The sequence below is a fragment of the Magallana gigas genome, chromosome 2 (assembly GCF_963853765.1).
Source record: "Magallana gigas chromosome 2, xbMagGiga1.1, whole genome shotgun sequence".
NCBI lineage: Eukaryota > Metazoa > Mollusca > Bivalvia > Ostreida > Ostreidae > Magallana > Magallana gigas.
The window spans coordinates 6,635,068-6,654,858 of NC_088854.1; the positions used below are offsets into that span (position 1 = coordinate 6,635,068).

At 33.8% G+C, this 19,791-nt stretch overlaps 1 protein-coding gene and 1 long non-coding RNA gene across 7 annotated transcripts in view; both read right to left on the bottom strand.

The window, feature by feature from the left end:
• Positions 1–369: 369 nt before the first annotated feature.
• On the bottom strand, positions 370–15,320 carry LOC105325800 (immunoglobulin superfamily member 22-like). Of its 6 annotated transcripts, none has more exons than XR_010710681.1 (8): positions 14,920–15,320; positions 10,140–10,303; positions 9,347–9,489; positions 6,247–6,313; positions 2,420–2,715; positions 2,032–2,334; positions 1,478–1,761; positions 370–1,296 (listed from the first exon to the last, which is right to left on the bottom strand). XR_010710681.1 is itself a non-coding variant. In XM_066074730.1 (7 exons), exons 5-7 carry the CDS (start codon positions 2,550–2,552, stop codon positions 1,541–1,543), a joined length of 657 nt encoding a protein of 218 aa, XP_065930802.1. In that variant the 5' UTR covers positions 2,553–2,715; positions 6,247–6,313; positions 9,347–9,489; positions 10,140–10,303; positions 12,274–12,395; the 3' UTR covers positions 1,473–1,540. The 6 variants fall into 6 exon arrangements, 1 of the variants encoding a protein (XP_065930802.1); XR_010710679.1 differs by lacking the exon at positions 14,920–15,320 and adding an exon at positions 12,274–12,395; XR_010710680.1 differs by lacking the exon at positions 14,920–15,320 and adding an exon at positions 10,515–12,229.
• A 2,423-nt stretch (positions 15,321–17,743) lies between these two features.
• Positions 17,744–19,791, bottom strand: part of LOC117688221 (uncharacterized) — a 12,646-nt gene continuing 10,598 nt past the window's right edge. Inside the window, exons 4-5 of the long non-coding RNA XR_010710690.1 lie at positions 18,444–18,529; positions 17,744–17,791 (exon numbers count right to left, since the gene is read on the bottom strand). This is a non-coding gene — a long non-coding RNA (uncharacterized lncRNA). The remainder of the gene's footprint in view (positions 17,792–18,443; positions 18,530–19,791) is intronic.

A 19,791-nucleotide genomic window follows, 5' to 3' on the forward strand; every position in this document is an offset into this window, starting at 1 on the left:
ATCATGACACACCCTCAGGTCATATGCAATCTTTTTATGGAGTAGGGACTTCCCTTGTTTTTCCATAAGAAAGATAAAGACACAAATTATACAATTTTCTTTCCAGTGATCTTGTACTTGCACAAATGACCTTGGGTCAAGATCACAACACACCCTCAGGTTGTAAGCAACCTTTGTGTGAAGTGGGGAATTGTAATGTTCCTCCATTAGAAAGATATGGTCCTAAATGATTGCACAGACAGACGGACAGACAAGGTGATTCCTATATCCCCAAAACTTTATTATACCTAAAAATTATTATAAATAAATGCATTTCTTTACTAGTTTTAAAAAGAATGACCTAAAAAGAAATCAAAACGAAAATCACACTAAATGGCAAAATACAACTTTAATAACATTTCTTTTATCAACAAGAGCTAATTGAACACTAAGCATAGCAAATTCATTCTTAATATAAAATAGATAACATTGACTGAATTCATTTACCGTAATTAACAATAGCTTAGCCAACTACGCTCTTGCTGTAGATCTTTATCATTCCAAATTCACCTTCATTTTAACTTCATGTACATGCAAAACAGAGCATGAAATGGTTAAATCCTTAAGGATATTGTACATATATGTAGTAAATATTTCATATGGAAAGATCATTAAATACATGTATATAACAGCTAAGATCTGGCATTATTTTCATCAATTTTTTAGCATTCATGTCACCAGGCAGTCCAACATGATATACATGAGACACCAAGTCTGTCACTATAAAAAGGCTTTAATCAGGTTTATGTGTATCATGAAGGCTAACAGCTGAGCTTACAGCTTTATTTTACTTGTCATAAAAATTTCTTCATAAGACAACCACTATTACAATGAATATTCAAAATCATTATAAAGATACTAAAAATTACTTTTAAAGCAAAAGCAAAAGCTCCTCTGTCTCTCTCTCTAGAAAACTAACAAGTAAATCAATGCACATATACTACATTTCTGATCTGTCTCTAGTTCTGAATATTATAAAATTTCTTTGCATTATAGAAACAAGTTTACACTAAAAACTTCATACATTTCATTTTTGAATCCTACTGTTTAAGTAGCTTCAAGTTTGTATTTCTAACAAAGTCTTTGACTTGTTTCCAGGTTCAATTTTTCAAACTCTCTTCTTTTTGAAGAGCCGGGTCACAGTCATGTTTTTTTGGCAGGGTCCTTAGATTTAAAAACTGGCCCATTTGCCTCTTAACTGCTGCTTTCTCAGCTGCTGTTCATTAGGTTTTCTTTTTCCACTTATTCTTTTAAAACCTGGAAGTAAGACAACAAATTACAACTTACAAGTTCAACTGCCTTAATCGCATAACATATTGACATAAAACCCAGCTTCAAAAATACATAAACATGCATTACTCTCTGCATGGCTATTTTGTATGGCAGAAGCTTATACTTTAGTTTTTTGTTTACTTTCTGTTTTAATTCAGACAAATACCTCTTTGCTTTTTAAGTTCTTTGCTTGGGGGATCTTCTTTATCTCCAGTTCCAAACACCATTTCTAGACAATCTTAAAACAAAACCATAAGAAACAGTAGCTGGTGATGTCTGGGGTCACTTTGGTGACTGCAGACCAGGATCCATTATTAAGGTCCCTCATTTCAATATAGTAAGCTGTTAGAGGAGATCTGCCATCATTCTTGCTGGGTTTCCAGGCTAACACCAAAGAGGTTTTCTGAATGTCTGAGAGTATGACTGGACCAACTGCTGGCGACGGTTTTTCTGAAAATGCACATAAAATACACTTTTTATATGCATTTGAAAAGAAATCTCAACAACAGAAAAAAATCAAAGTACTCAAAATACATGATGTGTATTGAAAATGTTTTCATGAAATAGCATTGTTACAGACTAAATAAACCCAGTGCTTTTGATGGCAGACCTAATCAAAGATCATGTAAATACAAAAATTTGGTTAGCCTTATTCATACACCAAGCTTTGTAAATACAGTGTATGAAGTGCTTAAACAATGAGTTTTAGCTCAAGTTTACCTGGAGGTCTCTTTGGAACAACAGACGTGTCCAGTTCACAGGTTTCTCCTTGTCCGTTCTGGTTCAGGGCAGTTATAGAAAAGAAATACTCTTGGTCTTCATCAAGTTTGGGGACCTTGTAAGACGTCTCAATAGCCTTTAGAGTGGCCACCTCCTCCCAGTCACCATCAGAGCCTCTCTTCTGCTTCACCACATACCCTGTCACCTTGAAGCCTCCATCTGAAGACAGTGATTTCCAATCCAGTGTCACAAAATCGGGACCAAGTTTAGACACTTTGACTTGTCTTGGTGAAGATAGAACATCTAAAGAGAAACAAAGATATTTAACCAGTAATCATACATTATCTTACACACTTAAGCATACATTTCAACATATGTAAGCTCTTACCTATCTTCCTCTTAAGTCTCACAGGTTCTTTGGTCTCTAGTGGTGAGACTTGTCCCTCCTCATTAACAGCAGACACCCTGAACAGATAGTCAACGAGGTCTTTGGGAGAGTATTTGGTGGTGTTGTCATCCATCTTGGCCACTTTGCTCCATCTTGCTCTGGTGCTAGGTCTGGACTCAATAACATAGCCTGTGACTGGAGAACCGTTATCTTTTGTTGTTGGCTTCCATTCAAGTCAGCAGATGAAGCAGTGAGATTGGACACACTGAATGGTCCCTTAGGGGCAGATGGTTTGTCTAAAACAACAAGAAATCTGTGAGTCAATACACTGTACTCACTAGTTAAACCCCACCCTGATGTGAATAATAAACACATAATGTAACAGAAAGTGGACATTAGATATGCTCAAAAATGAATCCCATTAAATGGAATGCCTACCACTAAACAAAGAGTACATGTGTTAAAATCTCTCGCATCTGCGATGAGCAATTTCTGAGAAAACTGTAATGAAAATTTATTTTAAATTTAAGTCTAAGAATACATTTGTCATTTCATAGGAAAGTGACATCTAATTTGTACAAAAACGACTCCCACCATATGTCATATGCCTATACAATGAGTGTGTTAAAATCTCATGCAACTGTATAAATAATAGTTGCCAATTTAAGAAGAATGTGACAGAAATTTGTTACCAACATACAGATGAACAAACAGACCCAGATGGATAAAACAGTATATCCCCCCCTCGTTTGAATTAGGGGCATCTCACTGGTTAGTAAATAAATTTAAAAGTAAAACAATACGAAAAAACCAATAATTCTGCAAAAAATGCAGATGTTCCTAGAATATAAAAACATAGGTAATCACAGATTACAAAGCTCACCGAGACGAGGGATCATGCACCCTTATGAGACATCACCTTTATGAGACCACCTTTATCATATTATATGAAAATCATACTTTATGATCTTGGATATTCATGGATTAAGAAATAAAGTTCTTGTTTTCGTGAATGTTGCAGGATAACCTCCGAGGTCTCGAAATGTTGTTTGAAATATAAAAGCCTCGGCTAGCGCCTCGGTTTTTATATTTCAAAACAACATTTCTCGACCTCGGAGGTTATCCTGCAACATTCACGAAAACAAGAACTTTATTTCTATTCTACTAACAGCCCAGTATTTCTACAGATCGTTTCTCCTATAGAGACATGATCTAGGTCATTTTGACGGCTGTTCCGTGTAACCCCAACAGTTTTGTTAGTAATGTTTACATGTGTATCGATCAAAGGAATCACATGCAGACGACAGACTTTTTCTTAGGATTTTAATACTCTTGAAGTTCACTTATTTATTAAATATCTTTGAATCACATTCCTAACATTTTAAGGGCAATTTAATACGATTATTACTACTACACGTTATATATTTTATGTAAAAACACGCAGTGAAAATGTGCCAGGGAGGTCCTAGGAACAGCCGCATTAAAAATAAAGATTTGAGGCAATACACATTGTTTTGACTGGAACTAACACGTGAAATTGACATGGTTTACAAATTTTTTAACGGTTTGAAGTTGTACTTCCATGATCAGTGCGAGACAAATAGGTATTTCTGATCTGATAATTTACTAATGTCGTTCGTGGTATATTGAAGAATAATGTCCGCGGCATCTCTTTGATCTCGGCAATAACTGTAGTAGAATGTATCATAAAATACAATACTATAGAGAACAATATCATGATACAATATCATATCATAAAATATCAAAAAAATTGATACAATATTATATTGTATCATATAACTTTTTACAATATAACATATGATATTATATTGTATCATATTAAACAATAGTGTTTCATATCAAACAATACTTAATCATAGGAATCATGTTATATCATTTAACAACAACCTCATCTTTCTATCAAGCAGGTTTAATTGAGGTAGGAGATTTCTTTAACATCGTTGATAATGGAGATCAGGCTCTGCATCTGAAGCAACCTCTGCGTTTCATTTATAATATAGTTAAATCAACTATGCAAGCTATCATCTATTACACATGTGACCTGTTCCAAAAAACTACACCTCATCCAGCATCCGTAACCTATGGCTCAGATTCAGCATTCAAGCCTGTCAGGTGCATCAGTATCATAAGACGCATCACCCATGCAAGTTTGGTGAAGTTAGGACCAGTAATAACCAAGATATCATCATCAGAGGGCACCAGCAATTAAAACTTTAACCTCCTCCAGCATCCGCAACCTAAGGCTCAGATTCAGCACTCAAGCCTATCATGTGCATCTGTATTATAAGACGCCATTCATTCAAGTTTGGTGAAGTTAGGACCTGTAATAACTAAGATATATTTTTTAGCATCCTTGATAATGGAGATCAAGCTCTGCATCTGAAGCTTCCTCTGCGATTCTTTCATATTACAGTTTAATCAACTATATAAGTTTGAAATAGTACTATTATCTATGTAACATGTGACCTGTTAAAAAAAACTTAACCTTATCCAGCATCCGAAACCTATGGCTCAGACTCAGCATTGATCAAGCCTGTCAGGTGCATCAGCATCATAAAACGCACCATCCATGGAAGTCTGGTGAAGTTAGGACAAGTAATAACTAAGATGTCATCATCACAGGGCACCTGTTTCAAGAACTTTAACCAGCTTTTAAAACCTTAACCTCCTCCAGCATCCGAAACTTATGGCTCAGATTCAGCATTCAAGCCATTCAGGTGCATCAGTATAATAAGACGCACCATCCACACAAGTTTGATGAAGTTATGACTAGGCGTAGCTAAGACATAACATTAGAGGGCACCTGCTCAAAAAACTTTAACCAGCTCCAAAAACCTTAACCTCCTCAAGCATCCGAAACCTATGGCTCAGATTCAGCATTCAAGCCTGTCAGGTGCATCAGTATCATAAGACGCACCAACCATGCAAGTTTGGTGAAGTAAGGACCAGTAGTAACTAAGAAATTATCTTCAGAGGGCACCTGCAACAAAAACTTTAACCAGCTCTTAAAACCTTAACCACTTCCAGCATCCGAAACCTATAGCTCAGATTCAGCATTCAAGCCTGTCTGGTGCATCAGTATCATAAGACACACCATCCATGCAAGTTTGGTGAAGTACTGACCAGCAGTAACTTAGATATTGCTATCAAAGGGCACCTGCAACAAAAACTTTAACCTGCTCCAAAAACCTTAACTTCTCCATCATCCCTAACCTATAGCTCAGATTCAGCACTCAAGCCTGTCTGGTGCATCAGTATCATAAGTCACACCATCCATGCAAGTTTGGTGAAGTTAGGACCAGGAGTAACTTATATATTGCTATCAAAGGGCACCTGCAACAAAAACTTTAACCTGCTCCAAAAACCTTAACCTCCTTCAGTATCTGTAATTTAGGACCCAGATTCAGCATCCGAGTCTTTCAGGTCCATAAGTAGGTCAATATGCATCATCCATGCAAGTTTAGTGAAGATAGGACAAGTAATAGCTTAGATACAGGACCTGCAACAAAAACTTTAACCAGGTCCGGACGCTGACGCCGGGGGTATAGCATAAGCTCCCCTTGACTTCGTCTCGGTGAGCTAATAAAAAGGAATGTTGTCAGTAATAAAGACCACTGTAATATTACAATTTAAGCTAGACTTACTAGGTTTTGTTTTCTCCTAAATAAATTTATTTGCATTCAATGAATAATACAAAATCTGACTATTTATTTTTAAAGAATATGCCGGCCACCAGCTTCCTTGTGATGGAGGATTTACCTATAAGTTATCAAAATCCAACTTTTAAAAGCAAATTTTCACTGTACCTTAGAATTCCATGGATAAGACTTGAGTCCATAGTCATATAATAGCTCTTCTCCCTCATGTATATCTCTGTTGTGAATAATAGTAAAATTTGATAGTCAACTAAAGGTTTGTAACCAATTACTTTAATTTATTTAAACAAGTACATTTCATTATACACTTGTTGACAGGGTATAACATGTATAAGGACAATAGGGGTGAAATATCATGATACAAATCCATTACAATTCACGACAAAATTAATTTTGATATTCGGTTCATTCTAGATCAATTTCGATTTAATTCAATTCAAAATTAGTGAACATATTTCTGTATAAGACATTCATTATGATTGGTTACTGTTTGTCAAATAATTAATACAATCAAATTTCATGCAACATAATGCCCCTTTAGAATGGACATCAATGTTACTACACATACTATAATTTACCGATAAAAAAATTGAGTTGATATATTGTTAACATTTTAATTGTTACCACATTGGACCAGTTTGAAATGATATCAAAATACCATAACATGGAAGACATATAGCATCTTCGCTAGCCAAATGTCGGATTCATTATTCTCATCTCCCCCTGGGCAGATTTAGCCAACGTCAACATAACTTGCTTATTAATAATGACTTTTCAGGGCATCCAATCAAATTGTTCATTTTATTCAGCTTATTCACAGTAACGGCGGCGCAAAGTGATACTTGCTTTTATTGCACGAATCCAGAAAAATTAGTTTGAGGAAGATATATACATTTGGCAGTTTTTACCATGTATCTCAAGTTATCTATTACTTCCTGCACCTACAGGATGAGCTGAAGAGAAATTTATTTTCGGTATTTGTTGTGACATATACTTTAAAGTGATGCTGTATTGCTGTTGCCATTATAAACACAACTGTGTTTTTTCAAGAACAATAAATAACTCAGAAGAACCGCTATATGGCATTATATGAATTACACTAAATCTGCCAAGGGGGAGATGAGAATTTTAAACCAGATAGTTAACATTTAAGATATTCTTAAAATGAAGAAATTAAATCTCAATAAAACATTATTTTGCTATAAAACAACGAAATTTCAACCCCACAAAAATTTGTGCTTCAACAATATACAGAGCCTGTTTCCATATATGTTTACTCAATATGTTTACCAAGTTGAGAAATACCACAGTTATAAGAAATCTTTTCGGTGAAACTTATATAATGTACATGACAGAATAATGTTGATAATGTATTGAAAAAATATTTTTTTGTTTTCATTTTCTCCTCCTATGGGACTTAAAACTTTTGGGTTCATAAACTTAAAAATAAAAAAATGTTGGCCTAATCATGATAATTAATTCAGTACCAGTAAGCCTAGTACACGGTAAACAGGCAAAATTATTTTGTAAATACCTGGTTCCAAAAGACATAGCACTTCCCCTATTAATTTCATTTTGCAGTTGATCTCTTTCTTGCTCCCATGGTTCACAAGCCTTCCCAATCTACCATCTTCTTCTGATGCATCAACACTATAAATGATCGAGTTAAATTAATTGCTTCCATTAATAAAAGATTCATACCAAAATATATGTTTATAATATACTACAATAACTCATTTTCTTTAGTAAAAAGTTGGATAGAGCCTTTGTTTAAATCAAAGAAATAAAAATAATATAGGCTTGTGTAAACTATTACTGTGGAATCATTAAATTTCGTGGCAGCCAATTTTCGTGGGAGGCTTAAATTTGACAGGTTTGTGGGGACATAATGTCATGTATTCTTATATACTAGTACATGTATCTTCAACAGGAAATATGACTTTATTACCCTAATTTATCAATTCGTGGAGGATGTTAGTTCGTGGATAAGAGGTACCCACGAAATCCACGAAAATTGAGCCACCACGAAATCTAGTGATTCCACAGTATAGATTAATTTTTTTTAAGACATGTTAAAAATTTAAAAATATATACATCTGTCAGAAATGCATGTTAGACCTTACAGTACTTAAGTACTTAAGTACTGTAAGGCCTAACATGCATTTCAGATAGATGACAATGTTTTTGTATTTTTTCTTTCTCTGTCACACAAACAAGAAGCAAGTGCATGCAAATAATTCCTGGTTATTGTATTATATATAAACATAGTACTATATACACAACACAACACTCTCATTATTATAATATTATGCAGACTGTTGTATACTAGTAGTTGTGATGTTTCTTCATGTATGTGATGAGGAGTAAATTTTAGTGTATTAGTTGTAATTATTATAGTGATTTTAGAATGCGTTGTGAAGCAAATTAACGTCTAGAGTGGCCAAGTTTTATGAGTTAGCTTTTGATAATCGGAGCCTTGCATGGGTGCTATTGTTTGCAGAATGTCCTGCCATTTTTAATTTCAAGCGTTTTTTCAACGTTGATGTAATAAACAGACTTGTCCAAACGTTTCTCTGACTAAGTTTTTAAAAAATAGATGATCTGAAAAAAAAAAATAAAAATTTAACACCCTCACTGAAAAATGGCAAAAAAAAAGTTTTGAGATGGCAGTATTTTTCAGGGTTGGTTGGGAAAGCGGAAACAAACCTACTTTTACTTTAGGCCCTTTAAGATTTTTATAGAGTTAGAGTGATGTAGAAATGGAATTAGTTTATCAATATATAGATTAATTGAAGCTAATGATCTGAGATAGTCATCAATTGGAGCCAGAGTAGTATAACAGATAGGGGATTTTTATTTAGGATTCAAACAGTGCACAGGAATAAAGTATGTATAATTTGACTTCCCTCTGGGATGATGTAAAAAAAGTTGTAAATAGATTCATTTGTCTTTGCGAGATTCAGTGATGGAAAAATATGTTTTAAATTAATTACCATAAGAGAAATGACAGCTATCTCTGTGACAACATTATTTAGTCCATACAAATAATTAGTACAAGCTAGGTGTTCACTTTTCTAAAATCTTTGAATGTTGAATTTTCCAACTGCTGGAACCCTTGACTACCACCATAAAACCAGCCAAATATGTTTAGCTATACTTGATTAAGCCATGGCCTGGCATTAAACCAATATCCATATATTTCGGTACGTAAGAAAACAAAAAAGTATTTCATGAGAATCTAGACACTTACCACAAATCTCTGTAAACAAAATCTGTAGCCAGATGAGAACCCTTCTTCCAAGTTCTCACCTTCCTTCTTTGTTATAACCTTTCCTGTATACACTAACAAAAAGTCGCCTGCATTTCTGCGGACAGTTGTTCTGACTCCTCTGCCTATAATACATAATATAAGCATACAGGAAGCTACATGGAAATTATAAAGAAATAATTGTTGATTTCATTTTACATGTTATTGTCATATGTACATGTATATACTATTAGATGAATTGCACTGATATCATGTCAAAGAATTTGTACAAAAGAAAATTTTTGTATTTTTGCAGAACAGTAGCTCCACGTGAAATTCAGGTTGACAGACCGTAGAGCTACAGTTCCACCCATGCAAAAATTGTATATTTATTGCACACAAAAAGTTCCACATGGTTTTGGACTATTTAAACTAATTTAGGAACATCTTCTGTGAAAATTTTAATACCGAAAATGTTCTTCCACAATGATGAATCCACAGTAGTCAATATATATATAGTCAACTGAATTTTTTATTCAATATTACATGTACTTCCTTGGAAAATGAAGTTCCTTGGTTTTAAATTTAATGTATATATATTTGTGCAGCTATCAGCGGGCCATATAGCAGAATTTATTGATAATATGGAGTAATACCTGTTGATAACCATGAAGCACGCAAAAGTAATAGGATTCATGAAATATTTAACTCACAATAGAGGAATAATACCAACTAGATTGGTCTCCAAACAAAATTCAGAAGTTTAATTTAGGGCAATTCAAAAATTTTTCCTTACCTTTGTTCTCAAATAAACTTATATTAAATCCTGGTGGATCAATATTCTTTTCACTCCATTTCCTTGACTCTTCAATGGGATTAACTCTTTTTCGATCTTTTCTTGACATGGTTTTCAATATGCTAAAGCACATCCATTTTTTTGTTTGTTTACTGTTTTCCACACTGCAAAGATTGAGAGATTATAGTAATTTAAATCCCGGTAGTTTATAAAACAGTTTTCTCTGTGTATAATCACAAATTTTAAACTGATGATCATAAAAGTAAACAGAAAAAAACCCTTATCATTCTGTCGAATAACAAGAAACTGTTAGATAACTTTTATAGATGAGTCTAAATAGTAGTTATGGGTGGGGGAACATAATAATGTTTATACCATTTGACTGTCCTTAAAGGCCGCGCACATTTTTACCGGGTGGTAAATCTCAGGTGAGGGTGGGGCTTAATTTCTAGAGGTGTAGAAGCCTCCGGGGCTTGCAGTCTACCAGCGGTTGTGAACGCTGCTAATCATTAAACACAAGAAGCGAATTAATACACAGGAAACAAGCATTCTGAGAGTATTGCATAAGCAATACACGTCCCCTATCGGTTTGTGGAAATTGTGAAAACAATGCACTGTTATGCAGAATATCGAACCCGAACATCAAAAAATTCTCGTAAATATGTCAACCAGACGCTACAAAAGTGTAATCTTGATCTGTATTAGTTTGACATTTTGAAGCTGTTCAGCAAATTTCATATTATTCCTCAAACACATAAAGAAAAAAAGTATGGAAAACTGAAGTGGGACAGACAGACAGACGGACGGACTGTCGGACGCAGAGGAAAGCTATAGTCCCCTGCGGTGAAAACCTGTAGGGGACTATAATAAATATTAATAATTAATCAGTCAGAATTGGTCTTAGTTTGAATATGTTGTTGTTCTAATGATATGAAGCAATTTGTTATGGAAATGTTACGCATTGTCCGAATTACATGTGTGTAAAGTACAATTTAAAAAAATCATTAAATTACTTCTGCTCTAAAAATGTAACTCAGTACATTGTGTTTAGCACTTGACATTCATGTTTAGGAAGTCAATTTTAATAAATATAATTGTATAAGAATTCAAACCACTATATATTAGGAATGTGGAATGTAAATTCAGCCTTTTTATGATGACAGTATTATTGGAGTTCGTTTTCCATTTAGTGACGTTTTCGTGCAAAAAGTTCTAGTTGAGTGTATTTCCAGTAAATACAGCTTTAGTAGCTCATAAGATTGTTTATTTTTTTTTTTTTTTTTTTTTTTTTTACATGTTTTGGAACTGCTTATGCATCTTCGTGGAATTTAGTAGGTCACATACAAATATAAATTGCATATTTTTAATTACTGACTTTTATTTTCTATAAAACAATGTTAATATTGGAAATGTTAAAAGTTCAATTTTAATTCCCCTTTTTTATACGTGACGGAAGATATCAAAGATAACGTTGTTAATTGCTAGCAAACAGAAATCAGCGGACCTGGCCAGATCAAGCTCGGACGATCACGTCCATCGAAATGGGTGCTATCGTTCAAACTTGATTGACAAGCGGCATCATTTTGAAGTTTGTACAGGTAAAAAAGGGGGCGTTTGTAAAATGTTCGGCCTTTAAACTTTAACAATGTAAAGAACAAATAGACGCTGAGATTTCATTGGGTGTTTTATTTTTATTGATGGTGTAATGTGTCTCATGAGCTCAACTTTTGTCAAGGGTTTATGCAAGAAATAACAATAAGCCTCATTATTGTGAAAATGGGTTTCTTCTTTAGCTAAAAATTAATTTTTTTCAAACATTATTTTTTAATTTACACCAAAATTGTGTATAACACATCCTGACAGTTAGAGCATCACAACATTCAATGTTTCAAAGTGTCCAGTGGGAGCTTCGTCAAAAGCAGAAGAGAGAGAGAGAGAGAGAGAGAGAGAGAGAGAGAGAGAGAGAGAGAGAGAGAGAGAGAGAGTTTAAAAACGACGAAGGATTGGGTACATCCTCTCAACGTCAACGAGTGGACTTCATGCAGGACCCATGACAGGTACCCCTACCGAATCGATCGTTTCGGCAAAAATAGATTAAACCTCCCTTCACACAGGCAAACATAAGGATAAATACCTTCCAACGGCTCTAGCTGCAAAAGGTATTGTAAGGTGTTTCGTACCTAGTGTTTACTAGTTGGAAAGATGACATGCAGTCAACTTTCGCCGTTTTGATGATCCTTAACGCATGCGCAAAAAAAGGTACCGGGTTCGTTCGCCCCACCTACCTGTTCGCCCAAGTCCATTCGTCATAAAGGAACGTAGCATTGGGGGGGGGGGGTGCAAATCAACAAAATAGGCATTATAACGATTAGTGAATTACGTCTTCTTCTTTTTTTTGCTTGTCAATGTTGAAATAATTACGTCTTAAACATTTAAAAAAAAAAAGAATACTGTGATTTCAATTAAAGTCAGTTAAAGAAAATAAAGAAGTTTTCATTTTTCTATCTTTTTAATCCAACATTTATCATCGATGTTATGTTTTTAATTCCGTTAACAATGTTTACAATTGTTCAATAAAACTACATTTTCTTTAAATAACTGACTTTAACTGAAATCAAAGTATTCTTTTTTTAAATGTTTAAGACATAATTATTTTAACAGTGGAAAATGTTAATTAATGGTTAATAATTTAAACTGAAAATTATGGAAAGCTTTTTTCTATATGTTCGCTTTGTTTTGAAAACAATTTAATCCGATGAGGATACGAGCAGCGGCTTTTTTGATTCAGAATAAAAGTTTTTATAGCCCTAATCTTATCAAAAGATTCTTATTCATTATTAATAATTAATCTTCTAAGTTGGTCATGCAGCCACACGGAGGTTAATCTGGACACTATGATATGTGTTGAATCCACTGAATGCGGTTTTTTATCTTATATAATTTGAAACTTTATTTACAAAAAATCGCTTTAAAATTATATTTTAATATTGCAAACGGGCCTTGAGCGAACACATTTCAGGGCGAACGGAAATTAGAGCGAACGGCGTCAAAGGGCGAACGCGTTTTAGGGCGAATGAACATATGGATATGTATATATATGGATATCTAGGTATATTGAACATTACTATAAGCTACCAGCCTAGCCGCTAGGTATTTAAATTCAGCCAACCACTTATTAAACCGACATATTTTGTTAATTTCAAGCGGAAATATAACGTACAGTACAAGTTAAAATTCATAATAACTTATCATATGAACTAAATATAACTAAATAGGATAAATATCAAGTTTGGTACAAAGTGGTAACTGAGGTAGCAATTTCGAGTTTGATGCTTAGCATTAAAAATGTAAGCTAGGTATATCCACGTAGCGGCTTGTCTAGATTTCTGTTCAACAGCGTAGCTGCTACATGTACATGTACGTAGCCCCACGTAGCCGCTACGATCCTTCACGGCCTTATTTTTTTTAGTGGAATCCGCGCCTGGCATAATATAATTTATTAAAGCACATGTTATTATATTTATCCAAATGTTTAGACAGATAAAAATGAAAACAGCAATATTATTAAACGTAATATAAATTAAACTGTAACATTAAAGGTAAGTCATGGTTTATTTAAATTGTGTTTAAAAAAAACTGTACGCATTAAAACCCTAGTTAAAGCCTCAGACGAGAAGATACACCACAAATAATCACAAAAATTAAAATCATACACAACGATATATTTCACAAAAAATATAATGATGGATACTTATAGTCATTACATAATTAAATTTTGATAATTGGCGCTAATTGTAATGCCTTCATTTTTTTTCCAATTGCCAGCGGTTACAATGTGTGTTTTTTTTGTTGAGTCTTTATATTTATATGTGTGTATTAAATTCGTTGGTATCTTTTCATTTAATAATCTTTTACGCCTTGCAATTGGTATGTTATATTGATTGTGCATTTATAGCTTAAATTGATTCGTTGATATATTTTCATTTAAAAAAGGACAAATTTCTGGGATATCATATTAATTCATATATAAGTTGTATGATGTAATGATATGCAAACAGGCGCGGATCTAAAATTTACTTAAGGGAGGGGTGTTGGGGAAAATGATGTTGATATATTGTGTTTACATAGTACAAACTACTTCAAAATCAACAATGTACAAACTATAATGGTTATAACACGTTTTCATGTCATAATAGCTAGGTTAGCAACTTCTTAATTAAAATGAAATTATTGCTTTTATTTTCCTCTACACGTCCCCAGTACTTTCTGATTTCATGTTTACATGCCATTGGATATTTTCTTTAACGCCATGCAATTAATATTTGTATGGCACATTTATTGTGCATACCTAGCTTTTCGTTTGATAACACATTGATTAATATTGCTCTGAAAATTGCACATCGTCTGTATGTAATAAATGAATACAATGATCATCCTGCAAAGACAATGGCTGTTAATATGGATGCCTATAGAGGATAATGAGCAATTTTTGTTGTGACGTCTTTAGTTAGTTGTATGAAATTGTATGTGATGGTTTATGTACATGTATAATATTAACGATTTTAAGTAAATACTGTTGGAAATAATTTACCATTAAACCAGTTTGTATCGATCATACACAGCTTCTTGCACTGTATTTGTAACTGAAGGTATGATTCAATTTAATCGAAAAAACAAGTATGGATGTAAATTTCCGTTTGTTGAATAAATTCCTTAACATATTTATAACACACACTATGCGATAAAATATTTTTTAAAAACCAAAACAAATAATACTTACCTTTATCTTTTTACGCGACATTGATCGTCCTTGATATCTGTATGTTTTCAAGCGCTTATATGATCCAGATAGAATGTAAACTTCCGTTTTAACCCGCGCATGCGTGTTACCCTTCGTAGTGTGTATACCGCCATGCTGACGGGCTGATAATTATACACACACAACATACACAAAACGGAAAAATACTTCCAACTGGTCCATGCACCAATTTTCACATATATGGTTTATGGCATGATTTTAAGCATTTCTAAGGTGAAATTCAACTGAGGACCAGATTTTTGTCCTCACTTGAATTTTGTGTTCTCAGTTGTTGCTGTGTAACTTGACGTCGGCTCTCAGTTGCCAGTGTTTACGAACGCACACACACACACACACACACACACACACACACACACACACACACACACACACACACACACACACACACACACACACACACACACACACCCCCCCCCCACACACACACACACACACACACACACACACACACACACACACACACACACACACACACACACACACACACACACACACACACACACACACACACACACACACACACACACACACACACACACACACATACTCGTAAAGACATGAAACTCACTACACATGACTTTTCACCAGAATGTCACTACACTATTTTCTAAGGGTCGTGAAGAAAAAATTTGAGCAAATTTATAAAAGACTGTCTACTCTTATTAGCCTAGGGGGCTGATAATTCGTAAATTCATTATATTAAAAATTTGGGTTTTCCCCTGAACTCCACTACATCAGACCACGTGACCCACCAGTTAGACACACATGATTCTCACTACATTGTCAGGTTTGAAATACACACATGAAACTGACTACTTACATTAATTTTACTTATTTATCCCATCTTCTCATTATCAAATGATTTGATACACCATACATTCTTTGTACAGTTTCTAAAGAATTATAGCACACAAGTTTTGTGATTTATAGTGGATTTTAAATAACGTATGTGGCAACGCACTTTGAGAAAAGTACACACTTAAAAAAAAATGAAACGCGTTAAACTTAGGACTAAGCTAACGCAGTTTGAAAAAAAAAATTCAAAGTGCGTTATGAAGGAACTTCAACATTTTTTATTATCGAAACACTTAACGCACTTTAAAAAAATATGTTAAATAGAAAAATCTGGAATTGAATTTCTAATTTGCTGATTGTATGATGGATTGTTAACACTAGTAAATCTCATTAACCGTCTTTGAGAACGGGGGTGGGTGTGGGTTAACCAATCATACAGGTCAATTACCAGTGCATCATTTACTAGTAATTGATTTTAGGAAGAAGGTTGCCTACCCCTTATCTTTCTATCCAAAACGTATGATATTCAGCAACTTGAAGTAAACGTTTCTGACATAGCCCAATGTATCAGATAAGAAGTACATTAGTTTTGCTGCATAGACAAAAAAGGAAAAAGGCAATTGCTACGCGATGCAGTTTATGTCATATTTGGTTAATTTAAAACTCCTGATTTGTTCTTGTGTAAATTGTCAAACTACGTAAGCTTATGAGAAAAAAATTCTAATCGAGAAACTGTTTATTAAGTAAGCTGAGAATGCATTGGGTTCTTTTTTTTTTTTTAAATATATCGCATTGAGCTAAACAATATGAAACCAAGGTTAAAAAATCAGTTATTGTATGTCAATAAAAGTATCAATTATTTGGACCAAATCCTGAACAGTTTTTTATAATATCGACGATATCAACGCACTTTGAAAAAAAAAAATAAAAGCGCGTTTAACTGGTTCCGAAATTACTAGTAACACACTTTGAATTTTTTTCAAAGTGCGAAATATTTCAAAATGCATGTAACAAACCTATAAATCTTTGAATAAACCCAATTTTTTGTTTTTCAATTATTTTTTTTTATTTTTGAATAGCTAAAACCGAATGTTGTTATTAGAACAACTAATGGACCGTGGCAGTTTAGTTATTGAAAGAGAAATCCTATCACAGGCCCCTTCTACCTACATGTACATGTATATCACACGCATATACAAGCATCCATCATCTTTCATTTTCAGCCAAAGCTGTATGATTATTAAAAGACAGAATGACGGCACAACTTCTGAGTAGAGCACTAGTTTTAATGGTGAAATTACAGATTATGATATAAAAATTCATGCAATTATTCACACCAAAATGCTCAATCACATTGATTATTTCTACATAATATTGCAAGGCATATACAAAAACAAGATCATGCATTAGCTAAGCTTATTTCATGCTAGGATCTAGAGGGAGGTCAGGGGGGTCTGACCCCCCCCCCCTTGCAAAATTAAAATTTCTTTAAATTACATTATAAAATTATCAAAAATATGCCTCGGACCCTCCCCCCCCCCCCCCCCACGACAAACTCAAATAACCGTCCGACCCCCTGGAATTCTTTTTGGATCCGCGCATATATTTTTTGACGTAGTGATGTTGATAAGTTAAATAAAAATGAATATCAATGATTATGAAAGTAATTAAGACATTACATTAGACTCTAACTTTTTATTGAGTATTACTAAAACATTTAAATATTAATATGAACAAGGCCATATGATCGTTTAGGAACATTAAAACAGCAAAATATGTACATTGTATAACCTAACTTTCAATGCTACTGAATTTACACGTACATATACACGTAAAAAGTGTATTAATTCTCTCATATCTTCATTTTTGGGAGAATACATGAAAACCACACGATCAATAAAAAATGTACCAGAGTTTCATTATCATTTCTAAACCAGTATTGATTAAAGCAATATTCATGGCGTAGATTTTTTTTCCGTTGACACTATTGGTCCTCAATCGTCTATCTAGGAAGTTAACCTATGTCTGAACACTGGTGCTGCAACACAAAAATACTTGTCAAAATATAAATTCTGAGAATGTGTTTCATCTCTGTAAAGCAAGACTTTCAAATGTACTTTTTTCAGATTTTATGCAATACTAAAAGGTATCACTACTCACTCTCTCTCTCTGTCTCTCTCTCTCTCTCTCTCTCTCTCTCTCTCTCTCTCTCTCTCTCTCTCTGTATCTCTGTCTCTGTCTGTCTCTCTCTCTCTGTATCTCTGTCTCCCTTTCTCTCTCTGTCTCTCTCTCTCTGTCTCTCTCTCTCTCTCTCTCTCTCTCTCTCATAACTATCAATGAAAAACACATGTAGAGGCATTAAGTTAAAAATTCACTTTAAACTTTAAATTCACAAACTATCTCCCTCTCTATCTATTTTAACTTTTCCCTATCTCTCAATTTTTTTTAATGCCTTATCTCAGTTTCATGCTGTTATCCCCTTTTTACACACATCTAGTGACATTCAGGAAAAGTGTATCAATGATGAATTAACTTCATATTGATGAAAACTAAAAGAAGTTTTCTCTGTATTCTCTTTCTCTTTTTTTTATTTCTCCCCTCTCTCTTCATCTCTCTTTATTTATTTCTCTCTCTCTCTCTCTCTCGTGCTTATTTCTTTTTAAGAAATAACATTTAATTTATACATTTACCTTAATATGTATAATCTTAGACAATGGCTTTTCCATGTGAGACAAACACTTTTCTCAGGAAACCTCATTTAGCTTGGATATTTTTCCTGAAAGCATAAGACAACAATAAACATAAAAAAACATTTTGTTTACTTTGTTTTACTCTTTATAAAAAAAGGTTATGTTTTGTTATACAAGGAAGTTTTTAGAAATGTATAATTGACCTATATAAAAGTGTTCAAATATTGCTGCTGTTGTTATGTTCTACATGATCTCTCTCTCTCTCTCTCTCTCTCTCTCTCTCTCTCTCATTTGAACACATTTCTTTTATAAGTCCTCTCACTCCCTCTCTACCTTCTGCAAAGGTCTTTGTCTCTAACTTTGTTTCAATTTCTCTCTCTCTCTCTCTCTCTCTCTCTCTCTCTCTCTCTCTCTCTCTCTCTCTCTCTCTCTCTCTCTCTCTCTCTCTCTCTCTCTCTCTAATTGCCATCACATTTAGTTATTTACACACATGTAGTGACATTCAGGTAAAGTATCTCAATAGAACAAAAATCTCTTGATTTAAACAGAATGTTTTAATAAGTCCTCTAACTTCCTCTCTCTCTTCTGCTTTAATTTCTTAATCTTTAACTTATTTTCTATCAACTTCTTTCTCTCTTTTAAATGAACATTACTTTTCATTATTTACACACACATAGTGAAACCTCCTTTGAAGAAAAAGCTGTAAAAAGGTCTCTCACTTCCTCTCTCCCTTTCAATCTAATTATTTTGTCTATTAATTTCTATCAATTTCTTTGACTTTTTCAAACAGACATCACATTTCGTTATTTACACCCATGTAGTGACATTCAGGTCAAATATCTAAACTGAAAATCATGTTTTACTTAAACAAAATGTTAATAATTCCTCTCTCTTCCTCTCTCCCTTTTGATATAATTCCTTTAAATCTAACTTAGTCTCTCTCTCTCTCTCTCTCTCTCTCTCTCTCTCTCTCTTTCTCTCTCAAATTGACATCACATTTAGTTATTTACACGCGTGTAGTGACATTCAGGTAAAGTATCTAAATAGAAAAATTACTTCATTTATACAAAACAGTTGTATTAAGTCTCACTTCCTATCTTTCCTCCACTCTGATTTCTTTATCTTATATTTCCTCTCTCTCTCTCTCTCTCTCTCTCTCTCTCTCTCTCTCTCTCTCTCTCTCTCTCTCTCTCTCTCTCATATTAACATCACATTTAGTAATTTACACTCATGTAGTGATATTCAGGCAAAAAAAATTCAAAAGAAAAAATTGCTTCATTTGAACAAAAAGTTTTAATACTTCCTCTATCTTTCTCTTTCCCTACCGAACTGATTTCTTTCTCTCTTA